The following is a 17,250-nucleotide window of genomic DNA, read 5'->3' as shown; positions in this document are numbered from 1 at the left end:
CTAGCACTGCAGGCTTCCCTTTTCTTAAGATGTCAAACGTTTATATACACTGCTTTTTAATGCATAGTGGATAAAATACTTCCTTTCCTACAGAAACTGGGTGTGGGGAAACAATGCATAGCACAAGGCTCGTGGTTACATGAGATTTGCTCCCTGGGATCAAAGGATGCTTCTCATTCCTTCACTTTCTCCTCCCCTACTCCCAATCCTTAAAAACAAAATCCAACGTGTGAGGTTCTCCTGTGTGAAACATCAAGGAGGTGCAGCAGTCCATCAGAGCAGATCTCAGAACCTTGAAACGTTTTATTTCCTTTTTCCTAATTTGGAAACAGCAGTGTGTGTCTTCATTTTCCCACTTCGCACTGCAACCCCCTCCCCCAGAAGTTCAAGCCACATTTTCTGTTTACTTTTGGAACAGTGGAATTTCTGAGATTATACATTTGATTTTTTTAAATCATATCATCCGTTCCATTTGCTGTCATTTAATTTTACATGTCTTTCGTTGTGTATATTGTAAAGGGATAGAGTTTGTGTGGCCCCTCCCTCCCAGCAAAAAACGTTCACAAGGCCATCGGTCATCTATGAGAGTATCTTTTTCTTGGCACAGCACACACAAGCCGTGTGTTATTTAAAGATCTTCACTGATGTATGTGGAGGCGCTTGAAAAAGGTTTTCTCACTGGAGTTTTCATTTGTGTTTCTATGATTACTCTTAAGATTGAATGGCCATCGGTATTTGCTAACAAGGTTTAAAGCTATTTGCTCGGGCCGTGGCTTATACCGGGGAAGGGTCCTGACAATGCCACTAAGAGACAAAACAAATGATGAAACCCAGGAATATCTCATTTTTAGACTTCATCTCTGACTCCGCCTCCCACCCCCACCCCGGTGAGCCCTTTGTGTGTGCCAACGATTCGCAGACGGGTTCTCTGTCTGCAGGACTGCAGAGAGATTTACTGACACCAAAGACACGCATTGTGTACATATGATACTTCTGAATACAGTGCTTATGGGACAGAGTTCTGGAGTAGCGACTATGCCCTGGTAGCCGCCCTGTCTGGGAGTCTCTTCAGGCGTAGCCTTCCCGCTCGGTTTTCGACTGGCTGGTCTGAGGACCCCGGAGAAGCGGGCAAACTCCGGGAGGTCGATGCGCTCTATCATCGGCTGCTTTTGCCTCCCCTCCCCCGCCCTCTTTTAGCTATAGCTATGGTTACCACGTCTCTCCCCGCCTCCCTTCACCTGCCAAGAAAGAGAGTGCTCATTGGTTCTCCGTCACTAAGGTGGCCAGCCATTGGTTGCTGGCGAGTCCGGCGCTCCCCCGGCCCCTGTCTCCCCGGTCTCTTGGGGAGCCCCGGGAAGGAGGCTCGGCTCGCGTTGCCTGGACCGGGCTGCGGCAGTCGTTAACGGGCCATGTCGGCTGCCCAGGGCTGGGACCGAAACCGCCGGCGGGGAGGAGGCGCGGCCGGCGGGGCTAGCGGGGCCGGCGCGGCCGGCGGGGGTCGGGGCACCGGCCAGCTCAACCGATTCGTGCAGCTCTCCGGACGGCCGCACCTGCCAGGTGAGTTGGTGCGGCTGCCGGCGTGAAGGTGGCGGCCGCCGGGCTCTGCTCCTCGAACACACAGCCGAGGACAGGGAGGCAGAGCGCCGGGAAGGTGGCGTTGAGGTCAGGAGGTGGACCGGAGCACGCCTGAAGAAAAGTCTCTGCTGTGTGGACAGCTCGGTGATGAGAGTTGTGTTTTCCACTCGAAGGAGAGGCCACTGTCTCTTTGACATTCCCAAATGTTTTGCTTGCCCGGTTCCTAATCTTTTCCCCTTCCGCAGTTTGATGTTGTGAAAGAAAGACATTGGTGGAAAATTATTTGGAAAAGAGTGCCAAATTAAGGAGAGGAGACAAGAGGAATGCTGGAGTGATTTTGTTTAAAATAAAAAAAAAAAAAGCCACCTAACTGTGTAAGAGTCGGGTATTTTGAAAAGGAATGAGCGTGTGAAAGTGTGTGTGTGTGTATGTGTATGTGTGCGCGCGCGTGCCCGCGTGTGTGTGTGTGTGTGTGTGTGCGAGCGCGTGCGTGTATGTATGTGAATGTAAATGTTGACTGGGGAGTGTATGGGAAAGAAAACCAAAAAGATTGAGGGAAACGGTTGAATCATTAATATTTGGGGATGTTCAGAGACAGAATGGATAATGGTGTCTAGATTTCCGAAGGGGGAAATGAAGATCAAGAATATAAAGAAAAATGATGCTGTGACTCCGGTGTCAGAACTGGAAATTGGAAAAATATACCTATTGCTATAATTTCATGTTTTGGTCTTTGAGTTCCCATGCCTTAAAAAGAAAAAGGAAAAGCCCAAAGTCAAAATGATATGTGTGTCAACAGTTTTAAACGAATACATTTATAAATGAAATTTCAACTTGTTAAAAGGAAGGTAGAGAATTAAATCCTGCACAGAATGCCAATCATTCTATTGGGCAATCGTGTTTTCTTACCATGAAGAGAACTGTCAGGAATGATGTATTAGACCTTCGCCATGTTTTTTTGTGTTATGTGTGACTGGTGTTAAGTTGATTGTATCAGTGATATATTTGTTTAGATCAGTTCTGAGAACCTGATAGTTTTTGAATTGTGTTTACTACTGTGTTCTTTTAGGTAGTGAAAAATCAGTTGATTAATTTGAAGATAACAAAGGGAATTTTTCTTGCTCATGAGATATTTACTAACATTTGTGATGTGGTTTTAACGTGTGCCAAAAATGTTCATGAATCTGTTTGTATGTGCCACTAAAATAAGACTGAGACATTCGTAAATAGCCAAATATGCAATTAATTGGATTTGAAATGACAGTATCAGACTGGGTATCCTGGAATTACTAAATATGTGCTTTTTAAAATTAAAAAAAGAAAAAAAACCGAGACATCTTTTTTGTTATCTTCAGTCAACAGCAGAACCATAGATTTTCGTGTATTGCTAGCCTAGAAGATAAATCCCTTAGCAAGCACTATTCCCACTGTGCCACTGAAATCTTAAGTCTTTGGTCATGGATTAATTATTATACCATGAATTTCATGTGGGCATTCTCAGGGTTCTGTAACCTGTTGGTGTAGTTCCTCACTGCTACCACATGAGGGTGGTGGAAGCCATGATTTCAAATAAGGGCCTGAAGTATGGCAAGTATGGCAGTATTTCTGCATTCCCTTAGCACACGAGGACAAGAACAGCCATTTGTCCCGAGGTGAAGATAAAACGTGCTTAAACTGTGAGAACTGGAGAAGGAGTCATCAGCCTTCGCCCTCCTTCCTTTCTTCCCGGCCGGCACTCGTTCCTCCTTCCTCCACAGGCATTCTCCATCTTTTCCTCGTTGTCAACATTGGAAATTTTCTGATCTCTCGATGATATATTTTGAAATTCTTTCATACTGATCTTTTGTTCTCCCAGGTATTACATATTAAATCTTTTAACTCTATTTTGAAATAATCCTAAAGGTTGTAAGTGGTAGGAGGAATAGGAATGTATAGGTCAGTTTTATGGCTGACCCTGCAGGGATAGCTACTTCTTTTCCCCATTCGATGTATTGATTTCCCATCTCTTTTGACCTCTGCTAGTTTCCACACACTGGAAGAACCTTTCTTCCTTTTAGCATCTCTGCCTTGTTCCCAGTCCCTTTGAAACAAAGCCGCATGACTTGGTACTCTTTGTAGAACGCTTCCACTGTCTTTCAGGGATAGTATCGTTTGAAAACAATTTAAAGACAAGGTCTCACTATATATCCCAGCTATTCTGGAACTTCCTGTGTAGACCAGGGTGGTTTGGACCCACAGAGATCCTCCAACCTCTACCTCCTGTGTGCTGGCATTAAACGCATCCACTACTATGCCTGGCTTGGTGCTAGCATTTTTACCCATCTTATGGGAACCTGAAATCAGGGTGATCTCCTTAAGCTCCCCACCAACTTCAGTTGTAATCAGCTACCTAGTCTTGTTTCTTTTGCTTCTGTGGTAACTAATTCTTGATGTCAGGTTTATTGCAGCAGCTCCTGAGTAGTCTTCCTCCTTCTGCTAGTACCATCCATTCTTATGGTGCTGGTCTTTCATCACCTCTGCTTATAGCCTTTTTCTAGTTCTTTGTCCAGACTGGCCTTGAACTGTCCGTCCTCCTGCTTCAGCTTCTGGAGTAGCGGGATGCAGGCATGTGCCACTGTACCCAATCTTCTTCTTTTTTTTTTTTTTTTTTTTTTTTTTTGGTTTTTCGAGACAGGGTTTCTCTGTGGTTTTGGAGCCTGTCCTGGAACTAGCTCTTGTAGACCAGGCTGGCCTCGAACTCACAGAGATCCGCCTACCTCTGCCTCCCAAGTGCTGGGATTAAAGGCGTGCGCCACCACCGCCCGGCTAGTACCCAGTCTTCTATTTCATTGTTTTCGAGTAGGGTAAACATCCTGAACGTGTCCTAGCCCTCCATTTTGTTCTCTGCCCTCTGCTCTTTTTCTCTCAGCACCGGAAGCCACTGCGTGTGTTCTTCTCTCCCGCAGTAGCCTCTTGTGCCTCAGTCTCTCAGTTAGTTTCTGTTTCATTGAATCTCAGTTGTATTTTTTCCCATAGAGGTCTTCTCTTACCTTCTTTCTGGACCCTCCTTAGGTATACAGTACATAGCATACCATATTCCTGTTTGTATACACACGTACACACTCATGCACACATATACATATACCACAATGTAATGTCTTAACATTTTTTTAAATGAAACTCAACTTCTTTATTTTTAAGATTTATTTATTTATTTATTATGTATGCAATGTTCCTCCTGCCTGTACACTTCCATGCCAGACGAGGGCACCAGATCTCATTACAAATGTGGTTGCTGGGAATTGAACTTAGGACCTCTGGAAGAACAGCCAGTGTTCTTAACCTCTGAGCCATCTCTCCAGCCCCCAGTCTTAACATTTTTTTAACTAAGAGCTGTAGAGAGAGCTTTGATGTTAAGAGTATTGGTTGCTCTTTCAGAGATTCAGGGCTCAATTCCCAGCATCCACATAGTGACTTAAAACCAACCATCTTTAACCACAGTTCTAGGGAATCTGATGTCCTCTGTGGTCTCCATAGGCACCAGGCGGCCTCCAAAGACACCAGGCATACAAGTGTTCCACAGACATACATGCAGGTAAAACACCTGTGCACATAAAATTAAAATATTTTTTAAATTATAAAATAAATTAATGCACTGACATCATGTGTAAGATATTAATGTGCAATGGTTTGATGATTGTGGTTTAACTCTTCATAGCCCCAGTGGCTCCAGACAAACAGGTAATAGTGAGTTCTTAGAGTATCGGACCTAGTGTTGGCATAGTGTTTTGTAATTTTGAATATTGTCTTTCTGCTATCTTTTTTATTCTTAAAATATTTAAAAGCAGAATTGCTTATTGTGTGTGTGCACTCACACACTTATGAGCACGCCACAATGTGCATTTGGAAGTCAGAGGACAATTTTAGGACTAGAACTCAGGTTGTCAGACTTGGCAGCAAGTTCATTTACCTTCTGTGCCATCTTGCTAACCCCTTTCTACTATTTTCTAAGATATAGCAGTGATGATGTGTTTACCCCACAGGCTAAGACATTCATAGGTTTTAATCTTTGATTTTTCAAGAAAGGGTTTATCTGTAGCTTTGGAGCCTGTCCTGGAACTAGCTCTGTAGACCAGGCTAGTCTTGAGCTCACAGAGATCCTGTCTGCCTTCCAAGTGCTGGGATTAGTATTTATATACCTAGGGAAAAATAGGAAACGATGCTGCTATTTTGTAGATGAAGCAATTAGAGATACAGCAAGGGGACTGTGAAACAGAACACAAGTCAGTGTTATGTTTTAGCATGAATTTAATGAAGTGTCTGTTAGTAGAGAAAGCAGTCAAACAGCATTGCTAACGTGGGGACTGAGAGAGAAAGAAACACTTAACAGTTGCTAGTGCTGGGTCAAAAATAGTCTGGAAATCTTAATTTAAAGGTCTTAAATAAGAAATGTGGCTGGGTAGTGGTGCATACTTTTAATCCTACGATTTGGGAGGCAGAGGCAGGCTGATCTCTGTGATTCGAGGTCAGCTCTCTGAGATAGCAAGTTCCAGGACAGGCAAACCTACACAAAGAAACCCTGTCTCAAACAGACAAACAAACAAACAAACAGAAATATGTAAAATTCAAATAGTAGAAATAGCATATGATAGCCACACATGGTAGCACATGCCTGTGATCCCAGCCTCAGGAAGAAGAGGCAGGAAGTCCTGGTCTCCTCCACTACAGAGCTGCATTTTAGTTGGAGGCCATCTTAAGCAACATAAAACCTGTCTCAAAAGCAAGAAAGCCAAACAAAACAACATATATCAGAAGGCAAGTTTTCTATCTTTGACCCTGCCTATTGGCTTCTCTCCCTAGTAACAAACAATGATGCGTTTTCTCGGGGTGTGTACCATTTGCCTGGTCTGGGTGTGTTGTATGCTTAGATATGCTAGACAGTGCAGTCTCCTACCACAGTGACACAGTGAGATTCCCTGTTGTATGAGGATATTTATCTTGCAGGTTAATTCCTAGGAGCATTATTTAAACCTTGATAAACTGTCAAATCGCCCTAACAGAGGAAGCGTCACTTGGTGGCCTGCTGAGAGTGTTGGAGTGCTGGTGACTTCTTGATGCCTTCGTAATGAAGTGCTTTATTAGGACACACCCCTCATTTTTCTAATGCTAGGGATGGGACCCACGGTTTGTGGGCAGTTTCCCTAGGCCAGAGATTGGGGTTTTTGTTTGTTTTTGAGATTGGGTCTCTCTCACTCAGCACTGGCTGACCTGGAACTCCCTATGTAGGACCAGTATAACCTCAAACTCAGAGACCTTCCTGCTTCTGCTTCCTGAGTGCTGGGTTTAAAACCTTGTGCTACCATGCCCTGCAAGCCTCCTGTTTTTTGAAAAAGGGTTTTACTATGTAGCCCAGGTTGGCCTGGAGTGTGTAGAAATCATCCTGCTTCTGCCTTTCAAATGCTAGGATTACAGGCATGTACCGTTATGCCTGGCTCAACCTTTATTATTCTTATTGTTCAAATAATATTTTATTATTCTTATTTTATGAATGTTTTGCTTGCATGTATGTCTTGTGTACCATGTGTGTGCCGGGTGCCCTCAGAGGTCAGAAGACGACATCAGATACCCTGGAATTGGTATTACAGATGTTTGGGAGCTACCATGTGGGTGCTGAAAATTGAATCTGGGTCCTCAGGAAGAACAATGGATGATGCCCTTAACTACTGAGCCATCTGTCTTTAGCCCTAAACCACATATTGCCAGTTTAATAGGAATATTTTCTTAAGCTTCTTTTCAGCATATGAAATAAGCATATTTGTTTTATTTACTTACAGTCTCTGTATAGATTTTGTTCATTTTTCTTTTTGTTTCTTTTTTTAAAGATTTATTTATTTGTTTATTATGTATACAACATTCTGCCTCTGTGTATGCCTGAACACCAGAAGAGGGCACCAGATCTCATTATAGATAGTTGTGAGCCACCATGTGGTTGCTGCGAATTGAATTCAGGACCTCTAGAAGAGCAGCCAGTGCTCTTAACCACTGAGCCATCTCTCCAGTCCCCTTTTTTTTGGGGGGGGGGTTCATGACAGAGTTTGGCCTCAAACTCACAGAGATCCACCTGCCTCTGCCTTCCAAGTGCTGGGATTAAAGGCGTGCACCACCACCGCCCGGCTCCTTATTTTTCCATAAACTAGGGAATCAACTAATTCATGAGTCAGGCTCTCACGTGTAACCGGTTGACTTTAACTTTACTATGAAGCTGAGGCTGGCTTTGAACTCATGCTTTTTCTGCCTTCTTCCTGAGTACTAGGATTACAGATGTGCACTACCATGCCTGATTTATTTCCTTTTTTTTTTTTTTTTTTTGATATGAGAGTCTTACTGTGTTTCCTAGGGTGATCTTGTTGTCTATTCTTGTGCTCAGGTGGGCTCGAGAGCTGCCTTGGTGCTTCAGAGTGGGCACTACTTTTTTTTTTTTTTTTAAATATTTATTTATTTATTATGGATACAATAATAAATATGTGTGTATGTCTGCAGGCCAGAAGAGGGCACCAGACCCCATTACAGATGGTTGTGAGCCACCATGTGGTTGCTGGGAATTGAACTCAGGACCTTTGGAAGAGGAGGCAGTGCTCTTAACCTCTGAGCCATCTCTCCAGCCCCATGGACACTACTTTTGTAGAGGACTGGTGTTCAGTTCCCAACATCACACAGTGGTGCACAGCTGCCCGCAACTCCAGCTCCAGGGGATCTGGCAGGTGTGTGTATAGACTTATGCACACAAGCTCCTGCACGTGCGTGCCTATATACACAACACACACACACATCAAGCAAATCCTTAAAAAAATATGGGGATGAAGAGACAGGGTCCTGGGTTCAATTCCCACCACCCACAGGTCAGCTTGCAACTGTCTGTAACTATAGTCCCATGGGCTCTGATGCCCTTTTCTGGTATGAAGACATATATACAGACAAAACACACACACATATATAAAGTAAATACATTTTAAAAATTAAATATTTAAAATAAATAAAAAAGAAATGGCTGCTTTCTTTTGAGGGTAGGCCGACCTTTGTTGTTGTTGTCTTGGAACTCACTCTGTAGACCGACCAGGCTGGCCTTGAATTCAGGTTTGCCTGCCTCTGCCTCCCAAGTGCTAGGATTAGAGGGATGTTACATTCATTTCTCGTGTTCACATTTTCTGTCACACTCCACCACTCTTCACATTTGCCCAGTTTTATATGTGTTTGATCACGAGTGTGCCATGGCACACAGCCAAGGGGAGAAGACGACTTTCAGACTTGGTGCTTTCCTTCCACCATGTGTATTCCGGGGATGGAACTTAGGTCATCAGGCTTCAAGTGCCTTGAGTCACCAAGCCATCTTGCTAGTACCTTTTATGTCTTTTTAAAAAAAGTTAGATATACATACAGGAGAAAACATGTCTTATTTGAGTCCATTGCTTAACCTCTTTTTCCTTTTTTAAAAAAATATTTTTGTATTTATTTTCTTAACTTATGAGTGTTCTGAGCTGGGCGGTGGTGGCGCACGCCTTTAGTCCCAGCATTCGGGAGGCAGAGGCACGGGGTCTCTGTGAGTTCCAGGCCAGCCTGATCTACAAGGAACTAGTTCCAGGACAGGCTCCAAAGCTAAATAGAAACCCTGTCTCAAAGGCCAAAATAAACACAAACAAACATGAATGTTCTCTCTGCATGTACGCTTGCAAGCCAGAAGAGGGCATCACATCCCATTATAGATGGTTGTGAGCCACCTTGTGGTTGCTGGGATTGAACTCAGGACCTCTGGAGGAGCAGTCATCTCCCCAGTCCATATTCCTTATTTTTAAAAGATGTACTTAACTGTATTCATGTGGAACATATGCATACATGAAGATAAAACACACATGTACATAGTTTTTGCTTACCTGAGTGTAGTCTATTTTACCTATGTGATCTCAGTTCTGTTGATTTTCTTGGTAATGACACAATTTTATTTTTTAGGGCTAAATAATACTCCAGTATGTGTGTGTGTGAGAGTTCCAGATTGAATTCAGGTCCTCATGCTTGCCTTGCAGACATTTGCCAGCTGAACTATCTCCTCAGCCCCTTCAGTCCTTGTTTCGGTTTGGTTTCTGTTTGTTTTTACTTTTTTGTTGTTGTTATTGTTGTTGTTGAGACAAGGTCTGTCTTGATGTGTAGCTCTGGCTGCCCTGGAACTTGCTATGTAGACCAGGCTGGTCTTGAACTCACAGAGATGCATCTGCCTCTGCCCCCTGCATGTTTTAAAGGTATGCACCTTTAAGGGTATTATTGTGTAGACCTGGTTATTTTGAAACTCTCTGCATTGATCAGATTGACCTAAAGGCATGTACTACCACCCCCTTCCCAAGACTGAGTTTCTCTGGCCTGGAACTCACAGAGAACTGCCTGTCTCTGCCTCCCCGAGTGCTAGGATTAAAGATGTGCACCACCACACCTCTGGCTTGGTCTTTTATGATTTATGAAGCAAGTGTTCTTACCCACTGAGTCACCTCTCTGACTCTGACTTCACTTATTTATTTATTTGTGTAGGCACACAAATGCCGACATGCACATGTAGAGGTCAAAGGACAACTCTTTTGGGAGTTAGTTCTCGTTCCACTACTGGGTTCCAGGGATCAGACTCAGGTTGTCATGTTAGGCAGCAAATAAGCAACTTTACCAGCTGAGCCATCTCACCCACTATGTTTTATTTTCATTTTTTCTCATATTAATTTACCAAGCCATCTGTTGATAGGTACTTAGGTTGTTTGTAGCTTTTGACTGTTAAGCATAATGCTGCTATGTATATCTGTGTGCAGATGTGTGGATATGCCTTTCCCTTAGGTAAATGCCTGGAGTACAATTGTTGAATCATATAGTAACTCTGTGAAATATATTTAGCCATTTGAGGAATTGCCAGACAGTTTTCAAAAGCAACTGGAATTTTACATTCCCACCAACGCTGTGTACATCTTCCCAAACACTTGTCATCTCACTGTTTTAATATGTCGAAGGAGAAGCTCATGTTCCTGTTTTTTAGACTAGGTCTTCATGTTGTTCTGGCTTGTCTCAGACTCCTGGGCTCCAGCAGCCTCACTAAGTAGCTGGGTTGTAGGCGTTGTACCTGCATACCTTCATGTGGTTTTTGATCTGTTTTCCTTGATGCCTAACAATGCCTAGCCCCTTTTTATGTGCTTGGTGACCATTGTGTCTGTTTCCCTGTAGGGAGCTGTATATCACATGCTTCATCTTCTTTTTAATTGAGTTGTCTTTTTATTGTTGTTTATAAGAGTTCCTTATATATTCTAGGTATAATTCCTTTGTTATTTGTGGGATTTAACATTATATGTGCATTTCCTCCCATTTATGTTTTCTTAGTTGTATTGCTTGAAGCACAGTGTTTTTTTTTTTTTAATTTTGATATTGTCTAATTAGTTGCCCTTTTTCTTTTGTTGTTATTTGTTTTTGGTGTGCTCTGCAAGGATCCTTATGCTTTCCTCTGGTGCTCTGTGGTTTTGCCTTTGTCTCAGTGCTTGGTGTCAGGTCTTCCGACTCCTGTCCGCTCATCCCAGTGCCGTTGGTTTCCCGCACTTTCCTTTCACTTTTGAATGGTCTTGTCACCTTGTCAAGAGTCAGTTGATCTCTCCATCCTGTCTGTTCATATGCCAGCACCATACCACTTCATTTCCTGGTGCTTTGAAATAAAGAATTATGAGTCTTCCTATTTTAGTCTTCTTTCAAAGGTTCATTTTGGCTATTCTGGGTCCCTTCCAGTTCCACAGACATTTGGGAATCAGTTTGTCTTTTAGCACAAAGCAATCAGCTAAGATGGCGTAGTAGTTAAGAATACTCACTATGTAAGAAGAGCAGAGTTTAGATCCCAACACCCACATACTGAACCATGCCCCCTACACACATCCTTATCTCTGTTCTGAGGAAGGAAAGGAGAAGCTCTGTGCTTTGCCAATTTTTTAGCCCACTGAGGAAATGGGAGCCTCAGGTTGATCTCTGACCTGCACATGTTCATCATGACACACACAAATGTACACACACACACACAGAGAGACATAAAATGCATGTAATTTTAAAAAAGCTATATTCTCTGCCATCTTCTATAGAGACCCAGATACGTCACGGCTCATAATAGAGTGTCATGTAACCGAGGCTAAAATCTCCCCATGTAGCAGGATGATTTTGATTTTTCGCCTCAGCTTCACAAGTGATGACATTGCAAGCACATTCCACCATGCCCAGCTTTTATGAAATGTGGATTGATTGTCAGTATTCATAGTTATTTTTGCAGGAGGATGAAACTCAAGGCTATTTTGCATTGAATAAATTATTATTATTATTATTTTGTTTTTGTTTTTCGAGACAGGGTTTATCTGTGTAGCTTTGGAGTCTGTCCTGAAACTCGCTCTGTAGACCAGGCTGGCCTCAAACTCACAGAGATCTGCTTTCCTCTGCCTCCCAAGTGCTGGGATTAAGGCATGCGCCACCACCGCCTTGCTCAGTCTTTTTTCTAATCTACCTTACGTATTGAAGTAGGATTAATCTTGCTAAAGCACAACTGTGTTTTTATTGCTTCCTAGATCATAGTTCTTCATTGACTTCCTGCCACATGTAGAATCCAGCCTGGACTTCTGCTGTCTAAGATGTGATCACTGAATGAAAACCTGGGTAGTGAAGTGAAAAGTGTGATGAGCAGTAAGGAAATGAGATGATCAAATAATTTGGAGTTGAATGATGCCTTTTCTTTGAGTTGCTTCCTTTTTTATCCACGTTAGCTTCTTGCCATATGGTTTCATTATCAACTGTCAACTCCGTTAGTTTGGATCAGATGTATAATTGATTAAATACTAACTATACATATCTTGGTATCACATGAAACAAATTCCTTTAAAAATAGGCACACATACCTCATGCAGGGCTATGGAGTTTCTAGTGTGCACTCTGAATTTGGTAATTTCAAAAGAAGCAAAATATATTTAGTTTTAAATACATATACTTTTTTGTTTGTTTGTTTGTTTTTTTTTTTTTTGGTTTCTCGAGACAGGGTTTCTCTGTGGCTTTGGAGCCTGTCCTGGAACTAGCTCTTCTAGACCAGGCTGGACTCGAACTCACAGAGATCCGCCTGCCTCTGCCTCCCGAGTGCTGGGATTAAAGGCGTGCGCCACCACCACCCGGCTTGTTTGTTTGTTTTTTGAGACAGAGTTTCTCTGTGGCTTTGGTTCCTGTTCTGGAACTAGCTCTTGTAGACCAGGCTGGCCTCAAACTCACGGAGATCCGCCTGCCTCTGTCTCCCGAGTGCTGGGATTAAAGATGTGCGCCACCACTGCCCAGCAGTAAATACATATACATATTTAAACTACTCAGGAAAATAACTTCTTAAAGCTATATTTAGAAATTTAGGGATTTGAGACAGCCATGGTGGCACATGCCTTTAATTCCAGCACTTAGGAGGTACAGGCAAGTGGATCTCTGTGAGTTCAAGGTCAGCCTGGTTTATATAGAGAGGTCCATGTCAGCCAGAGAGACGCATAGTGAGACCCTGTCATGGGAAAAAAATAGGGGCCTAAATTATGATTTTAAGTGAAACTTATCTGCCCTTATAGGAAAAATACTTGACTGCATGTGAAATGTTATGGAATGTCTTTTAATATTCTACTTTCTGGGAAAAGAATAGGCTTACTTTCCTGAGATGGCCTCCAATTTGATAGTCTAGGCAGATCTCTAACTCATGATCCTCCTGCCTCAGAGTCCTATGTAACGTGGATTAGGGTTGTGCATACTGTGCTATTCTTAAAAGTCGGTATTTCTGGGTGTAGTTCTTCATACAGAAGTCATGCTAGGTATTATGCCTACTTTGGCCATATTCATGGTTCATATTTTTTTTTTTTTGACAGAATCTCATATATTTCACTGTGTAGCTGAGAATGACCTTGAACTTCTGATTCTCCTTGGTTGTGTTAGTAACTTTTCTGTTGTTGTTCCTGGAGCCCATGGAAGTCAGAAGAAACTGTCAGATCCCTGAGAATTTGAGTTATGGATGGTTGAGCCATATGGGTTCTGGGAACTGAACCTGGGTCCTCTGCAAGAGCATCAATTGTTCTTAACTACTGAGCCATCTCTCCAGCCCCACCCATTTTTTTTTAAACAGATTTTACTGGAGATGGAAAGAAAAGAGTGGAGGTGATACTGAATTAAGAATCAGGAGCTGGAGGTATAACTATAAAGTAGAGCATTTGCTTATTGTGTACGAGATCCTAGAGCCAGAGTGACAAAATCAGCCAAACAAAACCACCACCTCCAACAAAAAAGAAGCAAGCAAAATGGAGTTTGTAGCTGTATATATTTATTTTTATATTTCATTTTATAGGCACATTGTAGACACATTTAGACTATAAATGAAGGCAGAGGTTTTGTTTTTAAATCTTGAAACACAGAAATCATAACAAAGGTTTTAGGATGAAATTTTTTTCTCTCCTTTGAAACATCATTGAATCATAAATGAAGTTGAAAAGACCTTAGAAATCTTTGTTGTTGTTATTTTGAGAGTGTTTCTCTGTGAGGTCCTGGCTGTCCTAGAACTCACTCTATAGACCAGGTTGACCTCAAACTCACAGAGATTCACCTGCTTCTGCCTCCTAAGTGCTGAGATTAAAGGCATATGCTACCACTGCCCAGCTAAGAATTACTTATTTTTATTTTGTGTATATGAATGTTTATCTGCCTGCATGTCTGTGCACCGTGTGCATGCAGTGCCCACAAAGGCCAAAATTGGACAATGGACCCCCCCCCCCGGAGCTGGAGTTACAGGTGGTTGTGAGCCATCATGTGGGTGCTGAGAATTGAACCCAGGTCCTCTGCAAGAACAGCCAGTGCTCTCACCACTGAACCATCCTTCCAGCCTTACTGCGGGAAGGCTGGCAATCTGCTTTATTGTTTTGTTTTTTCTAGTCTAGTGTCGTGGTAACTGTTGCAATGGGTGGTTATAAGGATCTTGAAATATTTGCAATTCTTCTAAGAATTGTATGATTTGGGGGCTTGAGAGACTATCCAGTATGCATATTATATGAAGTATTTAAAGCTAATTCTTCCTATCAAAATATTAAACTGGGCCCAAAGGGTGGAGGTTTTTTTTTTGTTGTTTTTGTTTTTTTAATTTGTGTGTTTGATGTGTGTTTTGCTTACATGTTTGCTTACATGTCTACTTGGTGCCCGATGAAGCCAGAAGAGGGCCTCAGATCCCCTTGAACTGGAGTTAAAATAGGACCCAGGTCTTCTGGAAGAGCAGAAAGTAGTCTTAGTCACTGAGCCATGTCTCTAGCTCTGGGTAGAGTTTTTATGTTGAAGTCTTGGCAGACATTCATAAACATTAAGAATATGATGATATTATTTTAAACCAGAGTGTTCCTAGGAATTTTATGTTCACTAGATTCAGATGTAATATTTCAATCTAGCAGATTTATGAATTATAATACTTTTTGATTAATATATGTAAATATGTAAATTTTAGCTAATCTCTAAGAATCAGTCATTTCTGTAGATGAGTGAATTCAGTGTCACATCTATTTGTGCCCTTTCTCTCCCCCAAAGACAAAACCCCTCATCTAATGAGCCTACTTCTTTCAGAAAAGGGATACTTGAATAACAAAACCAAAATGACAAAGACCAGCTCAAGATTAGAAGCTGTTCTTCAGTATGCTGTAGTTACTTCATATTTTTGTTTGTTTGTTTGTTTTTTGAGACAGGGTTTCTCTGTGTAGTTTTGGAGCCTGTCCTGGAACTAGCTCTTTTAGACCAGTCTGGCCTCAAACTCACAGAAATCTGCCTGCCTCTGCCTCCCGAGTGCTGGGATTAAAGGCGTGTGCCACCACCGCCCGGCAGTTCCTTTATATTTATAGAAGAAAGTTCTATGATAGCCTGCCCTGTTCTCTAAAAACTAAGAATAACGGAGGAGGAGGAAGAAATGAAGGAACGTCACTGCAGCATGACAAGAGAAAGCAAGGCCCACCAGCCTCTCCAGAAGGGACGGCCAGAACTAGCCATCTCTGCCCACTTAGCTGTTTGGTCTCCTCCTAGTCCCCAAAAGTTGAGATGGTTTATAAGTGAACATGTATGAAAATACAGTGCTTAGTATAAATGCTTAAGGTACAGTTAAGCTTGGGAGAGGTAGCATGTCTGATGTCTCAGGGCAGATAGTTGCTTTGCTTTGGTATACTCTTTACGATCTGTCTGCTGTTGGTATTATGGAAGTACAGCAGAGAAGTAGCCAGCAGCTCTTCATACCCTGGCTAGAAAGTCTGTAAGAGGAGTGTCAGAGTGCATGTGCAGGCTAGCAGCAGTTTGTCTGCTTTGAACAAGGACTTAGGCAGCCTAGGTGGCCTCAAACTCAAAATGCGTTGGGGACTGTCTTCCAGCTCTCATCTCACATTTGTTCCTGATTAAGAGTTTGTGTTTCGTTTAACTCCTATGACTTTGGTGTGATATAAAACATTACCATATTCTTTTTTTTTTTTTGGCTTCAGTTTTGAGTTTTTTTTTTTTAAATTTTATTTATTTATTATGTATACAATATTCTGTCTGTATGTATGCCTGCAGGCCAGAAGAGGGCACCAGACCCCATTACAGATGGTTGTGAGCCACCATGTGGTTGCTGGGAATTGAACTCAGGACCTCTGGAAGAGCACACAGTGCTCTTAACCGCTGAGCCATCTCTCCAGCCCCAGTTTTGAGTTTTCAAGACAGGGTTTTTCTGTGTAGCCCTGGCTGTTCCGAAATTCACTCCGTAGATCAGGCTGGCCTCAAACTCAGAGATCCGCCTGCCTCTGCCTCCTGAGTGCTGGGTTTAAGGCATGCACAACTACTGCCTGGCTTAACATTACCATATTCTGTTAGTCACAATGACCTACTCTGGTTTTGTTTTTTAATGAGATTTGGCAATGTGGCAGTATAATGAAGATATTATCTGAGTCTTGGAACAGTAACTCCTTTGGGGGATTAGAAGACTTTTTTTCTTTTTATTGAGAATCAGTGTCCTTCCTAGTCTTCATTCAACACATATTAATTAAATGCCTTTGTTAGACATACTTGCTTAAGTGCTAAATTGAATTATGATCAAGAGCATGATTGTATAGTAGTTAAGAAAGATTTAGATTCAAATGCATTGGTTTAGCTGTGTTTGGTGATGAATAATGCCTGTAATCCCAGAACTTGTACTCTTGTGAGGCTGAGGCAGAAAGAGTTTAAGGCCAGCTTGGACTGTATAATAGCAGATTCCAGGTAAACTATAGCTTCATGCAGAGACCTGTCTCGACAAACAAAGAAACAAGCAAAAACATGATTTTAAATTCTAGACTTTTTATCTGAAGCTTAAGTGCTCTGTACAAATTGCTTAGTCTCACTATTCTTAATGTCCTCATCTGTAAATTGGGAATCATGGTAGTATCAATCTCATAGAGTTATGGAGAGGCTTACTGAGTTCTTTTAGTAGTGCTAGTAATGTGTGCAGTTGTTTCCATGTATGTATGTATGTATGTACAATGCTGTGGCCAGGCAAACTAGAACATAGTACGACATGACATTATAAGTTATATTTTAGTTTGCTGTTTATTTACGCTTTCTTTCAAAAAGTTTTTGAAATGGGACTGAAGCTCCTCCCTAAGGAGT

General features: G+C 42.1%; 1 protein-coding gene across 2 annotated transcripts in view; it reads left to right on the top strand.

Moving 5' to 3' along the window:
• The first annotated feature begins 1,309 nt into the window (after nucleotides 1–1,309).
• The window catches only part of Klhdc10 (kelch domain containing 10), a 53,068-nt gene continuing 37,127 nt past the window's right edge, over nucleotides 1,310–17,250 (top strand). For both annotated transcript variants that reach the window (XM_057773749.1, XM_057773739.1), the window contains exon 1: nucleotides 1,310–1,557. In XM_057773749.1, coding sequence (XP_057629732.1) covers nucleotides 1,410–1,557 — 148 coding nt within the window. In that variant the 5' untranslated portion in view covers nucleotides 1,310–1,409. The remainder of the gene's footprint in view (nucleotides 1,558–17,250) is intronic.

Source organism: Chionomys nivalis, chromosome 1 (assembly GCF_950005125.1).
Source record: "Chionomys nivalis chromosome 1, mChiNiv1.1, whole genome shotgun sequence".
In the NCBI taxonomy this organism is placed as follows: domain Eukaryota; kingdom Metazoa; phylum Chordata; class Mammalia; order Rodentia; family Cricetidae; genus Chionomys; species Chionomys nivalis.
Note: the sequence above shows the minus strand (reverse complement) of the source record. Positions and strands in the feature narration are given on the sequence as shown.